This window comes from Mirounga leonina, unplaced genomic scaffold (assembly GCF_011800145.1).
Source record: "Mirounga leonina isolate KUSES-001 unplaced genomic scaffold, KU_Mleo_1.0 Mir_129, whole genome shotgun sequence".
NCBI lineage: Eukaryota > Metazoa > Chordata > Mammalia > Carnivora > Phocidae > Mirounga > Mirounga leonina.
Genome location: NW_023270323.1, coordinates 46,354,401 through 46,375,457, shown reverse-complemented (window position 1 = coordinate 46,375,457; position 21,057 = coordinate 46,354,401). Strand labels below are relative to the sequence as shown.

Sequence of the window (21,057 nt, the reverse complement as noted above, 5' to 3'; positions counted from 1 at the left end):
TTACCCAGCTCTTACCATGGTGGGCAGTAAGATAAATTTGTTGGTTATAATCTAGACCTCGGGGCTAAGTTTTATGGTAATTGTGAGGTTTCTTGTGATGAATCTCTTTTCAGTTTGAAGTACTGATCCTTTCAGCAAACATATTACTAAACAAAATATGGTCATGTTAAGTGGTTCATATATCATATTCATATATACATAGAGATTGCTTTTAAGAAAATTCATCTTTTACTTACAGGGAAAATGTCAATGAAATGTTTGATTAAATGACCAACACAACAAAAATCACTCTTTAGTTGGCTTACTAGAAATTTTTTTTTTTTTAACTTTAGAGACTGTACTGTGTAAAGCTTTGCCCAGCTCATCACCTCATTCTAAATAAGGTCCAAATTACCAACAAAGATTACACTTAGGATTATAGCCTATTATATTTATTCACTGTATTGAGAGTCCTAGCCAGTGAACATAAAAGCCTCCTTACCCATTCCTGGTATTCCATTTACTTTGATAAAACTGACTCATTTCCTACAGGAAGGAATTTGCTGAAATGATACTTTAACAAATGTTTAACAGTAGAGTTTCTAGTTTGTAATAAGTTAAATTTACAAATGACATCAATTTACATTTAATCAAAGAAAGATCTAATGAAACAAACTAGTAAGTTTAAACACAGTAGTATCTCTGACAAAGTTGAACTCTACAAAATAATCATCGCTGCTAATTATGTACAAATCTTTATTTTGTTGCCCATTATGAATCCAATTTGGGCAATGGTTATGTGAAATGAGGGAAAAATTACCAAGATTGAATTTTGAAGCATTGTTTTAAATGTTAAATATTATCTTCTTACAAACCTAAGGAATACTAGGCAAAAATGAAGACACTTCAAGTCTTGTTCTCAAACCCATAAAAGCCAACAGAACTCACCTCTGACTCTACCTAGGGTAAAATTAGGCTTTATCTTACTTCTTAAAAAATGTTGAACAAGGATCAGTTCTGAATTTTTAACCCCAAAAGCATGTGTTAGTTTATGAAAATGTGGGGTGTTCTCCTTTATCCTGGTTTATCCTGGGGGGATAAACACCATGCTTTCTTCTGTTAGAGTTGAAGGTTCGTGTGCATAATAGTTCCCCATATTAAACAAGTGTTAACACTGCTACAGTGCAAATGGGGATTGCAAAACCATGTTATTACCCTGTCTGGCTTCTGATAACCCAAGAGTGGCCAGAGGAAATTCCCACAGAAAGATGGTTGACAGTAATTACTTGTCTTGCTGAGTTTGGTGGAATTAACGAATAGTGGTGTGTCTCTTACTGTAAACACCTAAGCATCTGAAGTCTCCTGTATCAACAACTTCCTGTATCAACCACTCTCTACAATACAATGCTGACATTCCAAATGTCCATCAGGATGTTTGGGGGAGGGGATGTTGATAAAAAATCAGGGTTAAGGATCCTAAATGCACATACACAACACTACATGATTACTGGAAGCAGTTTAACAACTCACTTCACTCAGCAAGGCTTCTGGTATTTTCAAAAACATGATATATCACCCAAGAAAGAAATGTATTTCTGTCTATATAGTTAAGATTTGCAAACAAAGGAACACCTTTTATTTCTAATAAAAGATGCTTTTATTTTTATTAATTTTATTTTATTATGTCACCGTACATTACATCATTAGTTTCTGATGTAGTGTTCCATGATTCATTGTTTGCGTATAATACCCAGTGCTCCATGCAGAACGTGCCCTCTTCAATACCCATCACCGGGCTACCCCACCCCTCCATGCCCCTCTCCTCTAGAACCCTCAGTTTGTTTCTCAGAGTCCATAGTCTGTCATGTATGTTTTTTTTTATATCTAGAATTTTATACTTGGAAAACAACTTTAGAGATCATCTTATCTCACTATCCACATTTTAAGGAGTTTGGAATATTTGAAAGGAATTATTGATAGTTACATGGTAGACGAGTGACAAAGCCGAGGCTAGAGGTCATGTCTCATGGCTGCACCTCAATATTAAGAGATGTTATTTGCCCAAGAGGAAATTTGTTTTCCTGGAAACTTAATATAAATGATGACAGTTTTTAACGCTTAATACTACTTTAATATTTACCAATCTCAAACCCACCCTATCATATAATGGTTGTTAATGATAATATCACCAATAGATACAGAAAGAACACTATTCTTTAGAACTACTGCCCGGAAGTGTTTAAGGGCTTGTTACAAGAAGAAGAAAAAAACTTGGAAAAATGCAGGAGAGAGGCTAGATCTCATTCTAGCTTTCTGTTCTGATTTCACAATCAATATTTGATCATTTGAAGGAACTTGCTTGTTCAATTGGAAACTGGCAAAATAAAAAAAGAATGTCAAGTATCAAACAGACCGCTCTCAAATTCACTTGTCAATGCAGAATTTCTGTAAAAACAATCTTCATAAATCTGTCAGCAAGTATAATACAACAAATGTTGTATTATATACAACAAATATATAATAAAAAGAATCACAATAGGCCTTTCCTTCTCTTGTGGTTGTCAAATACGCATGACGTCAAAAAGTGTGTCTGCATCACCCCCTCCACAGCAGCTAACCAAATTACTAGGCTGGTAGCTATTGGCGGGGAGGAGTAAGGACAGCCTTTTCTAGGGGAGGTGGGGGAGTTTCAGATAAAGAGGAAAGATGCAAAATGGCATGCAGCCCTGGAAACAGTAAGTGTGCTTCTTAAATTAACATCCCGTCTTGGCAAGTGTGAAAAAGCCATTCAATCAAATGTCTTTTCGGCTTCATTTACACACACAGTTTGAAGTCCATTTTAGTCACACTCTCTGCTAACCCAAAGAATAAGGATATCTGCCTCCATCTACTCTTTTGTAGACCCTTGTTGGAGTAACCATTTGCTTTTAGAATTTTTTACCAAATGGTTATTTATTTATAATTTTAATTAAGGCATTTTCAAAATTCAATACATTATCATTATACTCGCTTATGGTTTGGAGTGGGGAAGAGTACACACCAGAAAACCCAAACGCAAGTGCCCTTGCTTCAAAGGCTAAGGGATCAGTATTTCCCAGTCTCACTTACAGATAAAGATAGTTGGAAAATTTGATAATAGTCATGGTCAAGGTCACTCCAACCAAGGAAAGTTTCACCTTTTGATCACGTCCTTTTAGGAAATGTACAGATTAATTTTCTCACATTATCCTAAAAAGGTATTTCAAAAAGAAGGCTTTTGAACAATTTAGGTAAACATAACTCCAAAAAAGAAATAAAAGGGTTCTTAACAAGCATATTCTAAAGGACATCAGGAGCGTGATAAAAGTTTCTGAGGGTACTCGTTACAACCTAGATTTAAGAGTTTCGTGTTCCTACCTCCTTCCCACCATCAGAAATTTAGATTGCTCTGTGACTGCAAAGAGGAGAGATGGTATAAGAAAAAACAAACTAAAGGGATAACTATCAGAGAAACAACAGTATTTTAACTTGAAAACTGGACACTCTGTATGTTATTACGACATTGTACTCTTAACTCTATGGCAATGTAGAGGGAACTGTATTTTTACTTCATGACCAGAGCCAGATAGAGACCTTTAGCAACTCTAAACTTGGAAATACTACTGGATAGAACCTCCACCTCATAGGTAATTCCAAATGAAAAACAACTTCAAACTATAACACAAAACATACATGTATGCTGCAGTCAAAACAGGGGCTTTTTATGTTAAAAAAAATTTCCCCTAATAAGAATTCTCAAAACACACCGAACTATTAGCATTTATTAAATGTGTGTTTCACATTCTAATTAAAGGGAAAAAAAAACTCACCCATAAGCAACTCCAGCTATGGTGCACTTCTTAAACTGCATTACATTGCAGGTCAGAGTGCCAGTTTTGTCAGAAAATATGTATTTTACCTAAAAAAAAAGTTTAAAATTTCTCGTTAAAATTTCAGAAGTCTTTTTATGCCAGTCTCTCACAGAGGGGGAAAATACCCCTTAAATAATTTATCAATCTTGTTATATTAATAGGGGCACAATGAATGCCATTAACTGATGATTTTCTTCACATTAAGGAATATTTTCAACTTTTTTTTATTTTAGTACTTCAGCAATGAATCATTTCATGTATGAACAGTAAAGACTATCAAGATGGTTAGAAAAACTGCAGCCATCCAGAAATCTGCCTTGACATAGTTGGAATTTCCACTAGAAAGTGCAACTACTGTTACTTAACATTTATGGAGCACTAAAACATCTACCGGGATTTCTCAACGTTAACAATTGCAGAATTAGTAATGGCTTGTGCAATCAACTTCATATAACATCTGCATTGGTAAGAAAAAGGATAATTCTGGCGGAAATGCTATTTTGAAAAGTAAAAGTTACCAAATGGCAAAAATACCGAATAAGAATTTTTCCTGAGCTAGTATGTAAATATGGATTACAAAGATACACATATATGTGAATACAGTGTAAATTATGAATCTAAAATTCCTGTTTGATTACTTTCATACTTGACTTACACAGCATCAGTGATCAAGTTAATTTTTTCTTCCTTTCTGGTCAAAAGCTATGAGCAATTTTAATACTGAGGGTTTATCACTCAAAAATAGCCAATACTTGACTAGTAACCAGATTATATACTGAAGGAAATCCCTTAGCGCAATACCTTATCTGAGAGCAAAATAGGTTTTACATAATAAGGTTTTTAAAACTTAATTTACTAAAAATGATAATTACGTACTAACATGTATTTATGCTGATTATTCAAATAATGGAAAATTAGGAGCTGTCAATTCATATGAAGTTGCCACATATGGCAGAAATTACAATGAATCTGACTTCCGATTTAACGTATCAACAAGAAATTCGGTTTACCTGGCCAAGTTCCTCGTTCAGATTAGATGTTCGAGCCATAGCAGCAGTGTCTGTGGGTTCATAGTGCATGTCGAGATCCTTTTTTTTAAATAAAAGAAATTACTAAATGCAACTGGTAACAAGAGATTACTGAAATTTTATTTAACTAGTGAGCTATAATATGAAACCACTCTCATGTCTTGCCATCTTACACCATTTCAGTTGATTTCCCTGAAAAGTACTCGGTATAGAATATTATATTTCACAGTAAGGGTAGGACAGCATGGCAGTTAGAGCATATCTCTGCAATCAGGCAATCTTGATTTTTCCATAATTCTACCATTTTCTACATATGTGACCTGTGGTTAAGGATTAAATAAAATAATGTACGTGAAGTGCTTCCTCAAGTGTCTGACACAATATAAAGTATTTAATGTAGCTAAAGTAAGAGCAAGTAAACATTGCTCAAATAATTAAGATTTTAAACCCCTAGAAAAAGTACCAAAGAGATTCTATCTGGTTCTACTTTCTTGGCTCAAGTTCCTTCCACTGTATATACTTGAAAGCAGAAAGAGTGCACTTCTCAAAACCCAAACAAATATGTACCAATTTGTACCAATTTGTACTTGTTTTGTACCCAAACATTATGAGGCTTGACTATTAAGCCTATAAGAATTAGTATTTTCTATAGTACACCATTTTATTGGCAAGTCAGGGTTTACTGATTTTCACATGTCAAAGGAAAAGGACAAATCTGATCTTTCCCACATTTGCATTTCAGACTGATCAGCATCAGTTCTGAAGAAGGTTGTGGACTTGTAGGTGCCATGTTTTAAGAAGGATATTAAACAACTGAGCAATGTTCAGAGAGGAATGAGTGGAATGGGGAGTAAGTTGGAAATCAAGTCTAATAAGGAACAGAAAGAGATGAAGGAAGATGTGATAGAAGAATAGGCATAGTAGCCGAGGTCTTTTTTTTTTAAAAGATTTATTTAGAGAGAGAGTGTACACGTGCGAGTGGGTGGGGAGGGAGAGAGAGAATCTCAAGCAGACTCCTCAATGAGCACGGAGCCCGATGCAGGGCTTGATCTCATGACCCACATGTGATCATGTGAGATCACAACCTGAACTGAAACCAAGAGTGGGATGCTTAACCAACTGAGCCACCCAGGCACCCCCAGCTGAGTTCTAATACTTTACAAGGCTATCATTCAGAAACACGATTAGACATTTTCATAAAAGATCAGGTAGAACCAGTATCAAAGGGGGGCAGTTATTAATCTCATTTCCACACACAGAAGAGCTGTCTGGTGAGTGAAGAACTGTCAGCAATGTTACAGAATCTCTGTACAATAGAAAGGTGGTTGAGAAGGATAAGCCTGCTGGGTTGCTCCAACACTCAAATTATGTCATTATTTGAAGCAAATATTATTTCTGAAAACCTAAGTAAAAAATAATAAAGTGACTGACTAGTTATTTGATTTTCAAAATGAGTCACCTTATGATTTCTTATTGTAAAGTGGGAAACCTCAAAAGGTTTTAATTTTATTTACACAAATTTTATTACATAATTTTTCAGCAACACATTTCCTGCATGAAATAAGCCACAACTGCAGCTCATTTCAGGTTTCTAAATTATACTGGTCTTCTACCAATGAATTAGGCAATTTTACAGCTGAGTTGGATCATTTCATGGGAAGGTAATGAGCAGTGGCAAAAGTATTACCGGTTGTATTTTTAAAAATCCTAATATTGTTCACTTGAAAGACTTTTAAATAATTTAAAAAGATAACATCAAAAGATAATACCAAAATTTCCCAAAATAAAAGAAAAATTAAACTTTCTGGCAGATTAAGTCTGAAGGCTTATTTAATTTACATAAATTCATTAATTTTAACTTTGGTAAAATAAAACTAACAACACATTTTATAAACAAAATATTTAGGAAACAGATATCCAGCACATTTTTCCAAGATTAAAAAAAAATTTGAGAAGAAAAAAATTAAGCACAGCTGAATTTGTTTACAGGGGGTAAGAATAAACTACATAGGTATATAAAACATGACAGCCTAGTTGTTACAAGCAGTGAATACAGTATTATTTCTACAGTACTCAATTGTTTAGGAGGCTGTTTGCTATGTTGTGAGATTCCTTTGCTCTGTATTACCACCGTGAGATGCTGGTAAAGCATGTTTTACCATTCCTATCTAAAGGCCCAAGAAAATAAGTCTCAAAGAAGTCAGGTGGCTTGGCAAAGTTCACACAGCTAGTAAATATAGAACTACAACAATAATCCAGATATTTTAACTCCAAACCTCATGGTTCTCCTTTTCCCCAAGACACACTATATAACCCAAAATAGGTTTCCTTAACTGGAGACCTAGTTTCCCAGAATGTCTGGTCTGTAAACTTGTATGATTCTGAGATAAAGAGTTTTTGCTATTGATTTTTACATGTCAAATGAATTTGTTATAATTATATTAGAGTCAAAAATATTTTGAAATGTCATCTTGCAGTCAATAAAAGTTAAGGTATAATTAAGATTTTGTTTCTGAGAGATCAAAGGACATTATGAGGAGGGGTGCCCGGCTGGTTCAGTTGGTGGAGTATGTGACTCTTGATCATGGGGTCATGAGTTCTAACCCCACACTGGGTGTAGAGATTACTTAAAAAAAATTTAAGATCTTTAAAAGACCCTATCCAAAAAAAAAAAAAAAAAAAAGACAAAACATATATTTAGAATGATGAAAAACAATAATTCATATTTACCCAATTTATGAAGTATGCCTGGGTAAATTTCACCACTTCTAATGTAACCAACAAGCTGATAGGAATGAGATTGTTGAAAAGGATGATGAAGGTCAAGAAATTCAGTCCAAAATTATTAGCACCACCATCTGTTGGGGGAGGTGGGAAGAAAGTCATTTGTAGTTTTATAGATTTCATTTGCATTGACCAGAACTTGAGCATAACAAAAATTTTCCATATTACACAACATCTCTAGATAGTTTGGGAGGAATACTGTGCTGATAGCATATCCTTATTCTCAAATACATTCAGGATGGAGCAGCACTTTCCGTGTTCCGTATATTGTTAGTACTATTAAGAACTTCATAATGGTACTAACGAATGAAAGCACTGCTAAGTATTTCAAATCCTGTTCCAAACAGGAAGTTTAGAGGTATCGGGGACAGGATTGTGGGTTTATAAATGTAAACTCTCCACTGGGCAAAATCACTGTTATGTAAATTCTTAAAAAGCACTCCTGATTTAAAGCATGCCTTAAGAGCAATCAGACAAAACAGAAGCTAAACTAATCCAAACAGCAAAAACAATGTAGGGCTGTACCCTAGGTAAATTATACCCTTCCTCTTCAATAATGAAAAGAGAACGGCTATGGCAGACACACTGTAAAGTATCTGAAGAAACAAACTAATGGGAGTCCTAACAGTTCTAATGTTGAAATAGTAAATCAATGTAAAAAAAGTTGGAGTAGCCACAAACTAAATCAATATGATAAAAACTGAAAAAAATTAATTTTGCTACAAGGTTTACTAGAATTTGCTTTCACGCTTTTGGAAATTTAGTATTTATTGGTTAAGTACTCAGGGCATGAATTGCATGGAGCACTGGGTGTTATATGCAAACAATGAATCGTGGAACACTACATCAAAAACTAATGATGTAATGTATGGTGATTAACATAACAAAAAAAAAGGCAATGCAAACTTATTTTCCAGAAATATTCAGGGATGGTACATCCCCACAATAGTAAAAGGACAGATGGTCCAAAAAGAACCTATTTAATAGGACTTTCCCTAAGACAAGATGACCATTAATATGGAATTTACTGCATGTATGAAAGTACAGTAAATTTAAACATTTTACAAGCATGTGCTTTAAATATAATCAATCTGCTTTATTCACCAGGTAGCTATCTAACCACCTGTGTTAAAATATTTTAAAAGAATGAATAACATTAACAAAAATAATATTAATAAACTAACATTTTATACTACTCTAGAGTAATCATTATATATTTAAGGATTCTGAAATTTTAAAGACTAACAACATTTTACTTTCTTTTACTGGAAATTGCATTGAAAAATAAAATTAAATGCCCAGTTATTGTGGCAATAAGGTTTTCTTTTTAGGAATTATAGGAAATCCCATCAGCTGTGAAACAAATACATGTTTTAATGAAAGAAAAAATAAATACCATAGGCACTTTAATGCTTACAGTTTAGGTTGAGATACCAGTCCTTCCCAGAATGCCTCCGATTCCAAATGGCTGAGCCCACAGAACAGATAAGAGACATGGCAATTAAGATACAAAATAAAATCAAAATTTGTACATTTGTAATCCGTTCCACATTTGAGAGTTTAAGTGGTGGACTTGTTGAATTCTGTAAAAAGAAACAAGATGAGCAATAAAAAATGTGTACAAATCGATTTAGTAATGTATATTTGGTATTTTGATGAAGATGACAAAGTCAGTCACAACTCAAAATCTAGACATGGGTAGGCACCTGAAAATCATACAGAAAAAAACCCACAGATGTAATAAGCTGTCAAATGTTAATGACCTTCTTTTTTTTTTTTTTCCTAAAGGCCACTATACCACCAAGCCTTTTTCTAGGATGTAAAACAATAATAAGAAGAGAAGGAAATAATATTCCTTTTAGAGACGTAACTTTCGCATTGTGGCAGGAAGATGAACAAGGCATTACTTGACTACTTAAGCAAAGAGGGTAGATGAGAGGCATTTAGCAGCTCAGCTCAGGAAGAGAGGCAGAGGAGGTGGCCTACGCACCCATAATCAGAGACCTGGAAGTTCCAAAGTATGCTTAAAGGATCTCTGGTTTCCAGATTTCTGGTGGCATTCAGTAACAGCAACAATCTAAGTAGTCCTGGCTATAAAGAATAACTGAAGTAAATTTCCTTAGCTGCATTAATGATAAAAAACGATCATGCTACATCACTGCTAACCAAGGCATCCACAGGACAGAAAATTCAATGTCATCATAGATATAAAATAATGGTTTACAGAATTTATAGAATGGTTAAGGGTGGAATCATTATGGTTAGGGTAGAATCATTAATAGCAGTCCCATTTGCCTGTTGATAACATCTCCGTGACTTTACAGTTTACAAAGTTATCAGACCTTAAAGCAGATTTTCATTTAGTATCTTAAAATAGTTTTGCCCACCCATCTAACCCCTGAACACTCATGATATTATGACAGAGAAGAAGCATCCTCAGGCACGTGTAAACATTACAAGTGCTAAGACTAAAGCTGATTAGAAATGGCTTACCATAAAAATGCTACCAAAAAAGGTCAACATTTGGCTCACAAATTCTTCTTTTAATTTTTTTAAATTTTATTTGTTTTAAAGATTTCATTTATTTATTTGACAGAGAGAAGCAGCGAGAAAGGGAACACAGGCAGGGGGAGTGGGAGAGGGAGAAGCAGGCTTCCTGCCAAGCAGGGAGCTCGAGGTGGGGCTCCATCCCAGGACGCTGGGATCATGACCTGAGCTGAAGGCAGACACTTAACGACTGAGCCACCCAGGTGCCCCTCTTCTTTTAATTTTACGAAAAAATGAAAACAGTTCTAAAATTTGATCACTGTATTAAAATAAAATGATAAGACAAATACTTTAATGTAGAGCACTCATCATTGCATAGACAACTAGTATCTACCACTGCAATGGTGAGTAAATGTTGCCAGAGGACCAATACATAAAATCATTAAGAGTTCACGCACTGTTGATCTCTGATGAAACTTTCCCGTATTCTTGCATGCATGAGCCATTTTATGGCCCCAAACACTGAAGAACGAGATTCTGAATGTACAGAGTGGGGCTCTGGAATCTGTGACAGATGGTCTGCTATGTTTGGGACTACTGCATAGAGAGCTACAAATAGCGCATTTTCAAGAGAATAGGTCCACAAGGTTTTCATAGATAAAAAATCCCACCTGCATCAGCTTGGTGTCATGTCCAGTGTAGACAACTATTCCATGAACCCACTGTGTATTTCTCAACTGGGCGCCTCGAAGAAGAATCTGATCTGCTCCCAGGGGGACAGTGCTATGATAGATGATGTTGACATTAGAAACAACATTTTCCAAAATGCTTAAGAATTCTATGGCTACTACATAGTTCCAACGAAGGTTCTGCTACTAAAATAGCCCTTCTCACATTTACTTTATTTTTAGAAAAGAAGTAATTTTCCTACCAGTAAGAATAATTTTTTTTTACACAAGGACAGCTGGAGGGAAGCAGTTCGGTTGCTTCTCCCTAGCACCCAACCAGCCATTTCCTACAACTTCACAATCCAAGATAGTAGGCAATGTTTTGAAATTCAGAGGCTAATTTTCAAACCTATTTAAGACTTTTCCTGATTTAGCAAGTCTGTTTAGGTTTCTGAGATGTTTGGAAGTGGTGAGGTTAGGGGATCTGCTCCCCCTCCCACACCTAATTAAAAATAGCTTTGTGCATAATAAAGGCTCAAAAAAAAGACAAGGCAAGGTAAATACACAGATCTCATCATACATTTGCATTGCCATCCCCACCGTACAGACATAAGTCCTGTATTTAAAATCTCTAGGGTAATTTTTTGTATTTGAATTTCAATTCTCCAAGAACTGTGAATAAGTTTCTAATCAATGATAAGCATCTAACAAGTCTTAAACTTTCTTCTGAAATGACAGCAAATTGAGGATATCCGTTCCATATCATTTAAACCACATTTTTCATGAATAAAGGCCAAATTGGGTCTTTTGCTGGTTCTTGGTAAAACTACCCACTATGGTAATTTGTTGGTTGACACAACCTCACACAGAGATATCAGAATGGTACAAGTTATCACAGATATAGTGGGATTCTTGATGGAAATGTACTATACGAGATGTAATAGCTCAAGGATTCCTATCACTATGTCTTCATTTTAGTATAAAAAAAAGCAAGAAAGAAATGTCAAATATAAAGAAAAATACATTAAAAAAAAAAAAAAGAACTTCTGGAGAAAGGAGGAAACCTCCTAAGAAAAGTCTCCAAAGAACATAGAACTTCTTGGCCAGTAGAGGCAAAGTGAGATTGAATCTTTCATTTCTGGGGGGCTCTTTATGGTCTGGTGGGTGTCTAAAGCTAGTAGTGGCTTGGGCCTTGGACCTTCTTTCAGGAGGGTCACTGGCCCAGGTGAAATCAACCCAGATGGGTGGGTAATAACAGCACCTGAAGGCCTCTACTCAAAGAAACCCTTAGGAAACAGTGTATGTCAATTTAGAAAAAGAATACAGCGTCTATAATTCTCATTCCTTCTGTAGAACAGCATGCCTTTCAGACCCATCTGGAAGGGAACCCCTCTTGTGTATATCTCAAGATTTGGGGTGTACTTCAGAGTTGGGAGGGGACCTTAGATCTACATTTCCAAGAAGTTCTTGGGAAGCTGCTAGATGATGTTCTGGGGTACATATGTGCCAACTGTCCCTCACGTATACAATGGGGTCTAATAGGACAACTGTCGCCTCAGCATTTGTGGTGTGGATTGATTGGAATTAGGTACAAACTCTTCAAAAGCAAAAAAAAAAAATACTACTTTTCAATTATAAGGACTCAATAGGAATTAGTTATTAGATTTCATCAGAATTGGAATTCCAAAAATTCTGGCATTAGACAATGACTCTCATCCTTAAAAATGGAATCAAAGCACACTAATTCCAAACAAAGGGGCTCCAGGAGCTCTGGGTAATCACTGTAAACGTCAAATGTGCTACAAATACAAAGGTATGTTTCCACCTTTCATATATTTTAAAGCATATTATATAAATTCTATCTGTACCCTAAATCTTGGCACGATCATACAAAGTTTCTCTTCCACTGTGTGGATTTGCTTGGCATTGATTTTGATGGGGAACTGATAAGAAATGGAACCTGGCCAGTTAGGAATGTCAGACTCTAGAAACATTACTCATATAAAGGGCCAACTCTATTATTAGTCTATAACCATATGTTCACTTTGTGAGGTCACTCTGTGCAAATTTTAGAACAATATATAATTACTTCACAAATTACAGGAAAGTTTTTGGTGGATCAGAATGACGATGACAGTTTAGGGTATATTTCAAATGTCCTTTAGAATCCAAATACTGTAATAATGCAGTTACAAAATAATGAAAGCACTGACAATCTCTCAGGCTGGTGGAAGGAACTAGTGCATTTAGCTGTCCACTACATCTACCTGGTAGGTAAGGTATATCATAAAGTAGAGGAGTCAGGGGGGGGAAGGGAAGGGAGGAAGAAGAGGGAGATCGGAAAGACCCCACCCTTCCTGCCAAGTGTTACTCCCTTTTGCAACAAAGCTCCTCAGAAAATCTGTCTCACCCTGGTATTTTCAACCCTATCCACTATCTCAGATTTACTTCCTCAGGCTCCACTAGTTCTAACCAAGCTCAAGGATTTCTACTTGCTAAATCCAACTGTTAATTGTCAGCCTCACTGCACTTGACCAGCAGCAACATCTGACCCACTTTAGTCACTCCCTCTGCCATGGTAGAGTTTCCTCACTCTGTCTTGGCTGCCTTCCTACCAACCTGATTTTGGTTTCTTTGGCTGGTCCCTCCTCTTTTCTCAGCCTTAATGTTCCAGAGTCTTAGGACAGTCCTTGGGACTCCTCACCTTTCTATCCATACCCCTTCACCCTCAGTGATTTCATCTACTTCCATGGCTTTAATTATCTATGCCAACTATTCCCAAATCTGTCTCAGGACCCAGGCCTCTATCCCAAACTTCACGCTTACGTATTCATCTGCCTCCCTGACACAAACTTATTAAGTCCAAAACTGAATTGCTGATATCCCCCCTAAACCCTCTAATGGATCCCCATTTCACTCAGAGCAACACCCTACAATAGCCTTCAAAGCTTTGCATGGTCTTTCTTTTATTACTCTTTCTTGGTGACTCCACTCCAACCATGCTGGCCTCCATGAAATTCCATAACTACTCCAGGTGCTTTCCCACTTTAAGATGATATAATAATCTAATAATTTGCACTATTCCTTCGGTCTCCCTTCAGATATGTGAACGGCTAACTTCCTTACTTCCTACTCACCTGGCTCAAATGTTACCTGCTGAATGAGGCTTACTTAACAATCCTAACTCAAAGTGATTCCCTCCCAAGGACTCCCAATCTGCCTTGTCCTGTGCTATTTTTTCCCCAAAGCATTTATCACTCTCTAATACAGTATAAAATTTTCTTATTCATCATTTTATGGTTTGTCTGTTTGCCCTTCCCTTACTGCAAGAAAGTAAGCTCACAAAGGCAGGTATTTATCTCTTTTGTTTGTTGCAGTCTCCTTAACACCTGTAACTAGCCTAGTCCACTAGGTGCTTAATACTGGTTCAATCAATGAAGGAAGAGGAAGGAAAGAGAAGTGGGAAGGGAAGAAGAGCAGGAATCAGGTGATGGCAAAGATAAATACAATTGATTAACATGGCCTAGAAAGGAGCATATGAAATGGTACAGAGAAGAAGACAAGAAATTATCCAGTACAATGAACTCCTTGGGGGTAGAGTCTAAACTCCTCAAGGCACCTGTAGATCACAGGTAAGGACTCAAGCCATGGAGACTGCGGATAGGCCTATAACATAAGTATTCTGGCCAAAGAATAAGCCACTAAACAATGTGCCAGAAGCCTGGAATGTCCCTGAAAACATTCAATTGTCAGTTTGGCAGGAATCCTGAGGAAGTCTTTAGCTGTACCAAATGCATAGCGTTAAGAGCTAACATTTCTGCAAAAAGACTCTTGGTGGAAAGTAATATAGAAATGCTTAAGAAAGAGGCTTTGAGCATTCAGAGTTAGAGCATGAGAAAAGAATATGTACCCAGGCTTGGAAAACACTCAGCAATACACTTGAGACACAGTGAGTTCTGTGTTTTTATGAAAATTTACCAATTTTACGTACCTATGTCCATCAAGCCTTATGTTTCCAACAAAATCGTACAGATGTCTGTTTGGACTTTCACACTCGATTCTGCCAGAAATTCTCATCAAACTGTCAATGTCTTTTATATCTGATGTTGCTGGTAAGCCCTGTTTAGAAATTTTTAAAGAAGCAAAAGATTAAATGAGTTGCATGTGGGAGTGAGGGAGGGGGGATTCTGAATTCATCTAGGCCTTAAGATCTAAGAGATCCCACTATTTTATAAGCAAGTCTCCCCCCTTATACAATCTCTTTGCCAAATCATAGTTAAGAGGATACCTTCCTCTCTGCTTGAACACAAGAGCAGGGCAGCTTTTGTGAAAGTTCGAAGACATATTTGAGACTATAAACTTGTCTGCAAAGATATTTTGAGGTCCTCAAAGAACTGTTTGCTTCCAAAAATAAAATTAATATTTAGCACTATATAGTCTGTCTGCTGGATCTCAAAAAAGGGAATGCAAAATAAACAGAATCTATGTCCAAAGAAGAGTCAGTATGTTTCTGTTCTTTCAGTCCACAGAGAAGGAAAACTCAGAAATGGTTCTTCCTCCTGGCCAACTAGATTCTACTAGCTGGAAGCGGACAGGCCCCTGTTTCCCAGGGCCCTCTGAGTTCAGGTGCTATGATGACCTATTTCTACCACATCCCAACCTTCCCACTGTTATTTCCATCATTCATTCACCTAGAACCCAAGAGAGTACATTTTTAAAAGTCCCTTTAAATGACTGTTGCTTTCTGTCAGGGATGGTATGTGAAGCAAATACAGAAATCTAAAACTATTCCCTGAGATTAGTGAGACTTTTAGAACAAGCAATGGAAACTCTGTCTTTTCAATATAGCAAAGCCAAACCATGATTTGGTCCAGGGGAATAGGGAAAATAAATAAGTGAACCCCTGTCAAGGCACTTAGAACTACTAGTATTATTATCAGGGTTGGCTATTACATCAAATATTAAAAATATTCCAAATAGTATCTAGATGATGGACCATAGTTAATCAGTCAAGTAAATTTGAGTCTTCCATTATACTTGACGTATCCTCATAGCGGCTCAATGAGAAAGTACTTGCAATTAGAGAGAATTACTTCAAGACAATAACAGAAATAAAGCTCTTGATTCCATGTAATAAATCAGCAAACATTATATAAACCTGAATTAGATCTTACCTGCCTAATTTTCAGGTTTGTTTCACCATCTAAGTTGGATGTTTCAATGTAGCACATAGCCTGGGGCTCGCTGTTGTTTAAAATTGAAAAGCAAAAAGATTTAGTGGGGGAAGGAAAACATATTACTTATTTAAATGCTTAGACTCACTGAAGCCTTTTGTTCTAAACAAAGCTCTAGCTCGTCTAGTTTCTTGATGATTTTCATTCTAACTACTAAATGCTGGGAGGCAGAACCCATGCATGACAATCCATGGATCAGCTTTTCAACTAGAACGACCAAAAAGCAATTTCCTGACAATCAGTACTGATCTTCAAGATAATGTAAATGATTAGATCTGTCATAGGATACTTAAATTGCTCATCCATGTAGACACAACACAGACTGTATCTGAAATGTAAAGTAGGTTGTGTCCAGATTTATCTTCAGCTCAAAAATACCAAGTGAGATTTCATGCTTGTAGCCCATGTAGAAATTGGTTAAGGAAAGTGTTTGATTAGAGAACTCCAGATTGCTGCTTCTGCAAACTTGCCTTTACTACCTTTTAAGAAAAGATGAATAGAATCCTACGAATCATAATATTTACATTTTAAGGCTACTTTAAAAAACTGTATGAACAGATTTTAAAATGAAAGTAGATAAACACTCTTCTCCCTCTGTTTTCTTTTTTCTGCTCCTGTTCTATTTCTTAAGGTCATTTCAGAGATTCTCCTGGGAGAAAATACTGAAACTAAAGCCAGCCAACTTGGCCATGTTGCTCCTTGACCTGAACCTAGAAGATCCACTTCATGAGGCCCCACCAGAGTGTTTTTGGGAAGTGTGGTGAGCAGCGGCTGGCGGCAGGGGTCTGTGTACCCTGGACTGTTTATGTCCTTCCCCTTCACAAACTGACTTTACATGCCCAGCAATTACAGACAGGTGAATTTGCCATCTACTTGTATAATCGGATCCTCGAGTATCAGAAGTGTTCTGGACTGATATCAATCTCATGAACACGTGGTTATACAGTAAACCTAATTAACATCATATAAGTAACTCCAAATGTAATCTCAGATTAGCATATGTCTTCAAAGTTAGGAAGTATTTGTCAGTTCCAAACACCTGCAATCTTCTAATCAACTTTCAATTTGTACATGTGTAAAACAGATTAATCCCAAGTTTCAGAAATGGGCATGTAGCTTAGTTGTGTGGCCTGCAGATTTGTGAAAATTGCTGAAACATATGGTCATTGATCAAACGTTTTACAGATTCATTTTAAAGTCACTTGGCAAGTTCTTCAATTTAGTCTATGGACTTCTTTTTTTTCTCCCTCCCATAAAGGCTGATACTTTCTTCCCAACTGAAGAAGTTTTTTGATATTTATATTTTCATTCTATCACTTATTCAACATTTTGCTCTTTATTACTATGACAATAGTAATCTGGCTCTGGTAACTGCTGCTAATTTGCAACTTACTCATGTATACATTTGAAACATAAATGGTTTATGAAATTATAAAACATATCTTCTGATAATATAGAAGCACAATGACAAGCAAATGCTAAGTGAACAATGCAGATTCTATATTTTGGCAGTAAAATGCATTAAAATACTACTGATCAATATATCCAAAGCCATTCTCACATTAAAATGAGAATAACATTCTATTTTTTTTTTCCCCACAAAGCAATTCTTCTGTGACTTTAAGTGGCTAGGAAGTTAAGAAGTCAAATGGCTGACTTCTATTTGAAGTGGGGCCAATAAAAGGCATCCAAATTCAGAACATTCTTAATCCTTTAGGACAGCTGTTACTGAAGCAGTTTTTAATAGTGCTATGAAAAAGCAGCAAGAGGTTTTACATAAGGAGTCATGCTAGGTAATAAATATTTCAGCAAATTATGGTGACATCCAAAACGCAAACTACAATCAGAGAGGCAAGGCAGGCTTTTCGATTAGTAAGTGGAAAAATGAAACAAGATGCATATCACAATACAGACACTGGTAGACAGCTGAACTTTATCACAGTAACATGCACTTTGCCACTAGTTACAAGTGGGATAAGAACGGATCCCAAAGCATGCGGTACAAAATGTACAACATCCAGCTTTGTGCAGGGGGTCCTCTGTAAACCCTAGATAAGCCCAAATTACAGTCATAATTGCTGAAGGGATTCTATAAGACTTACAGAAAATTTCAAATATAAGAATAAGACAAAATTTCTCAATAACTTCATTTCATGAAAAGCTTCACACTGTTCAAAACAGTATCCTGGAGAGGTATTATAATCAGCCTTAGTATTTAGGCGTGTTGTTAAATACGAATATATGTTAATGATGTATAGGAAATTAAAATCTACCTTTACAGTCATGCCTCATAGACTCCTATTGAAAACAATAGGAGCTGAATCTGCCCCCTTGAGGGACAGACAGCATTCAACACTGTATTCATAAAAGGCCTTTAAAATGTCTATCTCCAAGAAGTATAAAAAATTTTGAGTTTTAAAGGAAGAGACATTGAATGCAACCATCTTTGGGTGTAATTGTTCTCTGTTGTAGGGTGAGGATCCACATACACACATCCTGTACGACTCAGTGGTTCTAACCTTGAGGAAAGGCTGATGAGATCTGCTGGGAGATGTTCCCCATTGGTCACTTTCACTATTTCCCCTACTGCCACCTACAGGTCCCAGTTTAAAATAATTAAAACAGAAAAAAAATGAAAAACAGAAAAAAGAAAAACCAAACAAATGGACAAAAGAGACAGAAAGTTTGAAATTATTATAGAAAATAATACATGTTAATAAAAATGTCTAATGCCAATTTTTTCAAAATTTATTTTGATCAGGTCTAAAGGCCCAAGAAAACATGATATAGCGAAGGATTACTTGCTTTTAAGCCCAATTTTCAAAAGTTTATTCACAAGACTCTCTTACCAAATAAAAACATGATTTTATACAGAGAGCTACTTATTTTATAGATTTTCCTTTCTCCAGTTCCTCACTCTCACGCCATCTACTCCTACCCAAGAAGGAAAGAATTGTGGAAACCATGTTTTAGGCTTTTGAGAAACCAACTATACTAGTCCTCCCTGCCCCCACCCATACACTAAAAAAAAGAAAAGTATTAGAAATTTTCTGATTCCAAAACATTTTCAAAGTTAATTGTATACATATCATTAACTTTAACGCAAAGCTATAAAGATATGGATCTTAGGATGTTGGAAGGCATAATTGCAGCCTTTTGAGTTGTTCAATAATAACAAAGTCTTGGTGATGCATTGTCTTAGAAGGGTAAGCCTTTGAATCCAGGGAAAGTGTTCCAGAGGCTTATGAAACAGACATGCCAGGAACCTGTGTGGACCTGAATTAACAGCTTGAGTTATTTTACTCGGTTTTTATACTTTCTAAACTCATATATGTATTTGTTTGTTATATACTAAAACCTCAGTTTCTTCATGTCAAAGTGAAAACCAATGAAACACACTAACTTTCAACAATGTTCATGCGTTAATTTCAAACTACCTCGAAGAGGGTGCACTATTAGTAATTAATAATTGAAAAATATTTGGAAATTAAAATATTACAAACTGTTGTTTATGCTTACTGTTAAACGGTGCTCACCTGCAGGTGAAAATCACCATGTCCTTATTTTGATAGTGGACAGTGTGGCATAATGAAGGTATTGGATTAGGGATTAAGTATCTCAACCTTGACCTAGTCATCAACTAAAGTTAAATGGCAAAAAATAAGACTTAAAGTCAAGATTCCACTTTCTGTTAAATGAGGACAAAAGCTTCTACCTATTTGTTTGTTTGTTTGTTTGTTTTTGTTAAGAAGGCTCCATGACCAGTGTGGAGCCCAAAGCAGAGCTCAAACTCTCAACCCTGAGATCAAGACCTAAGCTGAGATCCTGGACGATTAACCAACTGAGTTACCCAGGCATCCCAAAACTTCTACCTATTTCATAAGGCTAATGTAGGTTCACAAGAGTAATGCAAAACCTTTTGAGAAAAAAACAAACCTGAAAGGTGGTATTTTGCCAATGGGATAGAAATATGTAACTGTAGAGGCTTTATACTTTAAATGCTACTAAGTAACTAAATGCAATGAATCAGATAATCTTTTAAAAAATAATCATCTTTGGAGCAAGTTAATCTCTGTGGATTCTATATTAAGCTATAGAAACTATTGTGGCAACTGGCCAGCTCAGTAGGTGGAGTGTGCAACTCTTGATCTTGAGGTTGTGAGTTTGAGCCCCACTTTGGATGTAGAGATTACTTAAAAGTAAAATCTCAAAAAACAAAAAAAGATATAGACACTATTTTGATCTACCATATCTATAGCTACACTACAATATCTATAAGCCACCAGTGAATGTTTTTAATGTTGAGAAAATAACGCCTATAAAAATGTTCTAAATTTTAAGAAATTTGAGCATCAAGCTTTCTGGGAGTTTTTGGGGTTGGATAGAGGGAGATGAAAAATATTTTTTAAAACTTTTAGTTCAGAATTAAGTATAAAGTCAGGGCAATGTAGTCAACTATGTCCATACTTTTAAGCATATAAAAAATAAATACTGTAATGGTTCACATACGTGATACTCTCTATGGTAAGTTATGTCTCTATGACAGGTTTAATCAGGAAAACATCATTACTTTCTTAAAGTGCTGGAGTGCTTCACTATCATTTTGAACTTTGTCATAGGACATTTAGATGATCAGTCATCTACTACTTTATCAACCTTTTACTTAGTACCACCAAGTGCACATCGTTCTGTTGGCTAGGCATTCTTAAAACTTAAAAGATGACTGAATTTAAATAAAAAAGAGAATCAGGAAATATTAGAGCTTGATCATTTACTCCATCTTCCTCATTTTAAAAGATGTGAAATCAAGACCTGAGATTAAGTACTTTGTTCAAAATCATGAAGCCAGGATTTCTGTCTTCTCCTGAGCAAAGCTTTCCTCATTTTAAAAGATGTGAAATCAAGACCTGAGATTAAGTACTTTGTTCAAAATCATGAAGCCTGGTTTTCTGTCTTCTCCTGAGCAAAGCTTTCTCTAGTACCTGAT

General features: G+C 35.9%; 1 protein-coding gene across 5 annotated transcripts in view; it reads right to left on the bottom strand.

Moving 5' to 3' along the window:
• The window catches only part of ATP8A1 (ATPase phospholipid transporting 8A1), a 218,574-nt gene that overhangs the window by 133,048 nt on the left and 64,469 nt on the right, over positions 1-21,057 (bottom strand). For 3 of the 5 annotated variants that reach the window (XM_035005058.1, XM_035005060.1, XM_035005061.1), the window contains 7 exons: positions 16,011-16,080; positions 14,828-14,955; positions 10,840-10,951; positions 9,099-9,264; positions 7,628-7,755; positions 4,880-4,957; positions 3,828-3,916 (listed from right to left, as the gene is read on the bottom strand). In XM_035005058.1, coding sequence (XP_034860949.1) covers positions 3,828-3,916; positions 4,880-4,957; positions 7,628-7,755; positions 9,099-9,264; positions 10,840-10,951; positions 14,828-14,955; positions 16,011-16,080 — 771 coding nt within the window. Of the gene's footprint in view, positions 1-3,827; positions 3,917-4,879; positions 4,958-7,627; positions 7,756-9,098; positions 9,265-10,839; positions 10,952-14,827; positions 14,956-16,010; positions 16,081-18,589; positions 18,664-21,057 lie in introns of all 5 variants that reach the window. The other 2 variants (XM_035005062.1, XM_035005059.1) reach the window with 1 other exon arrangement.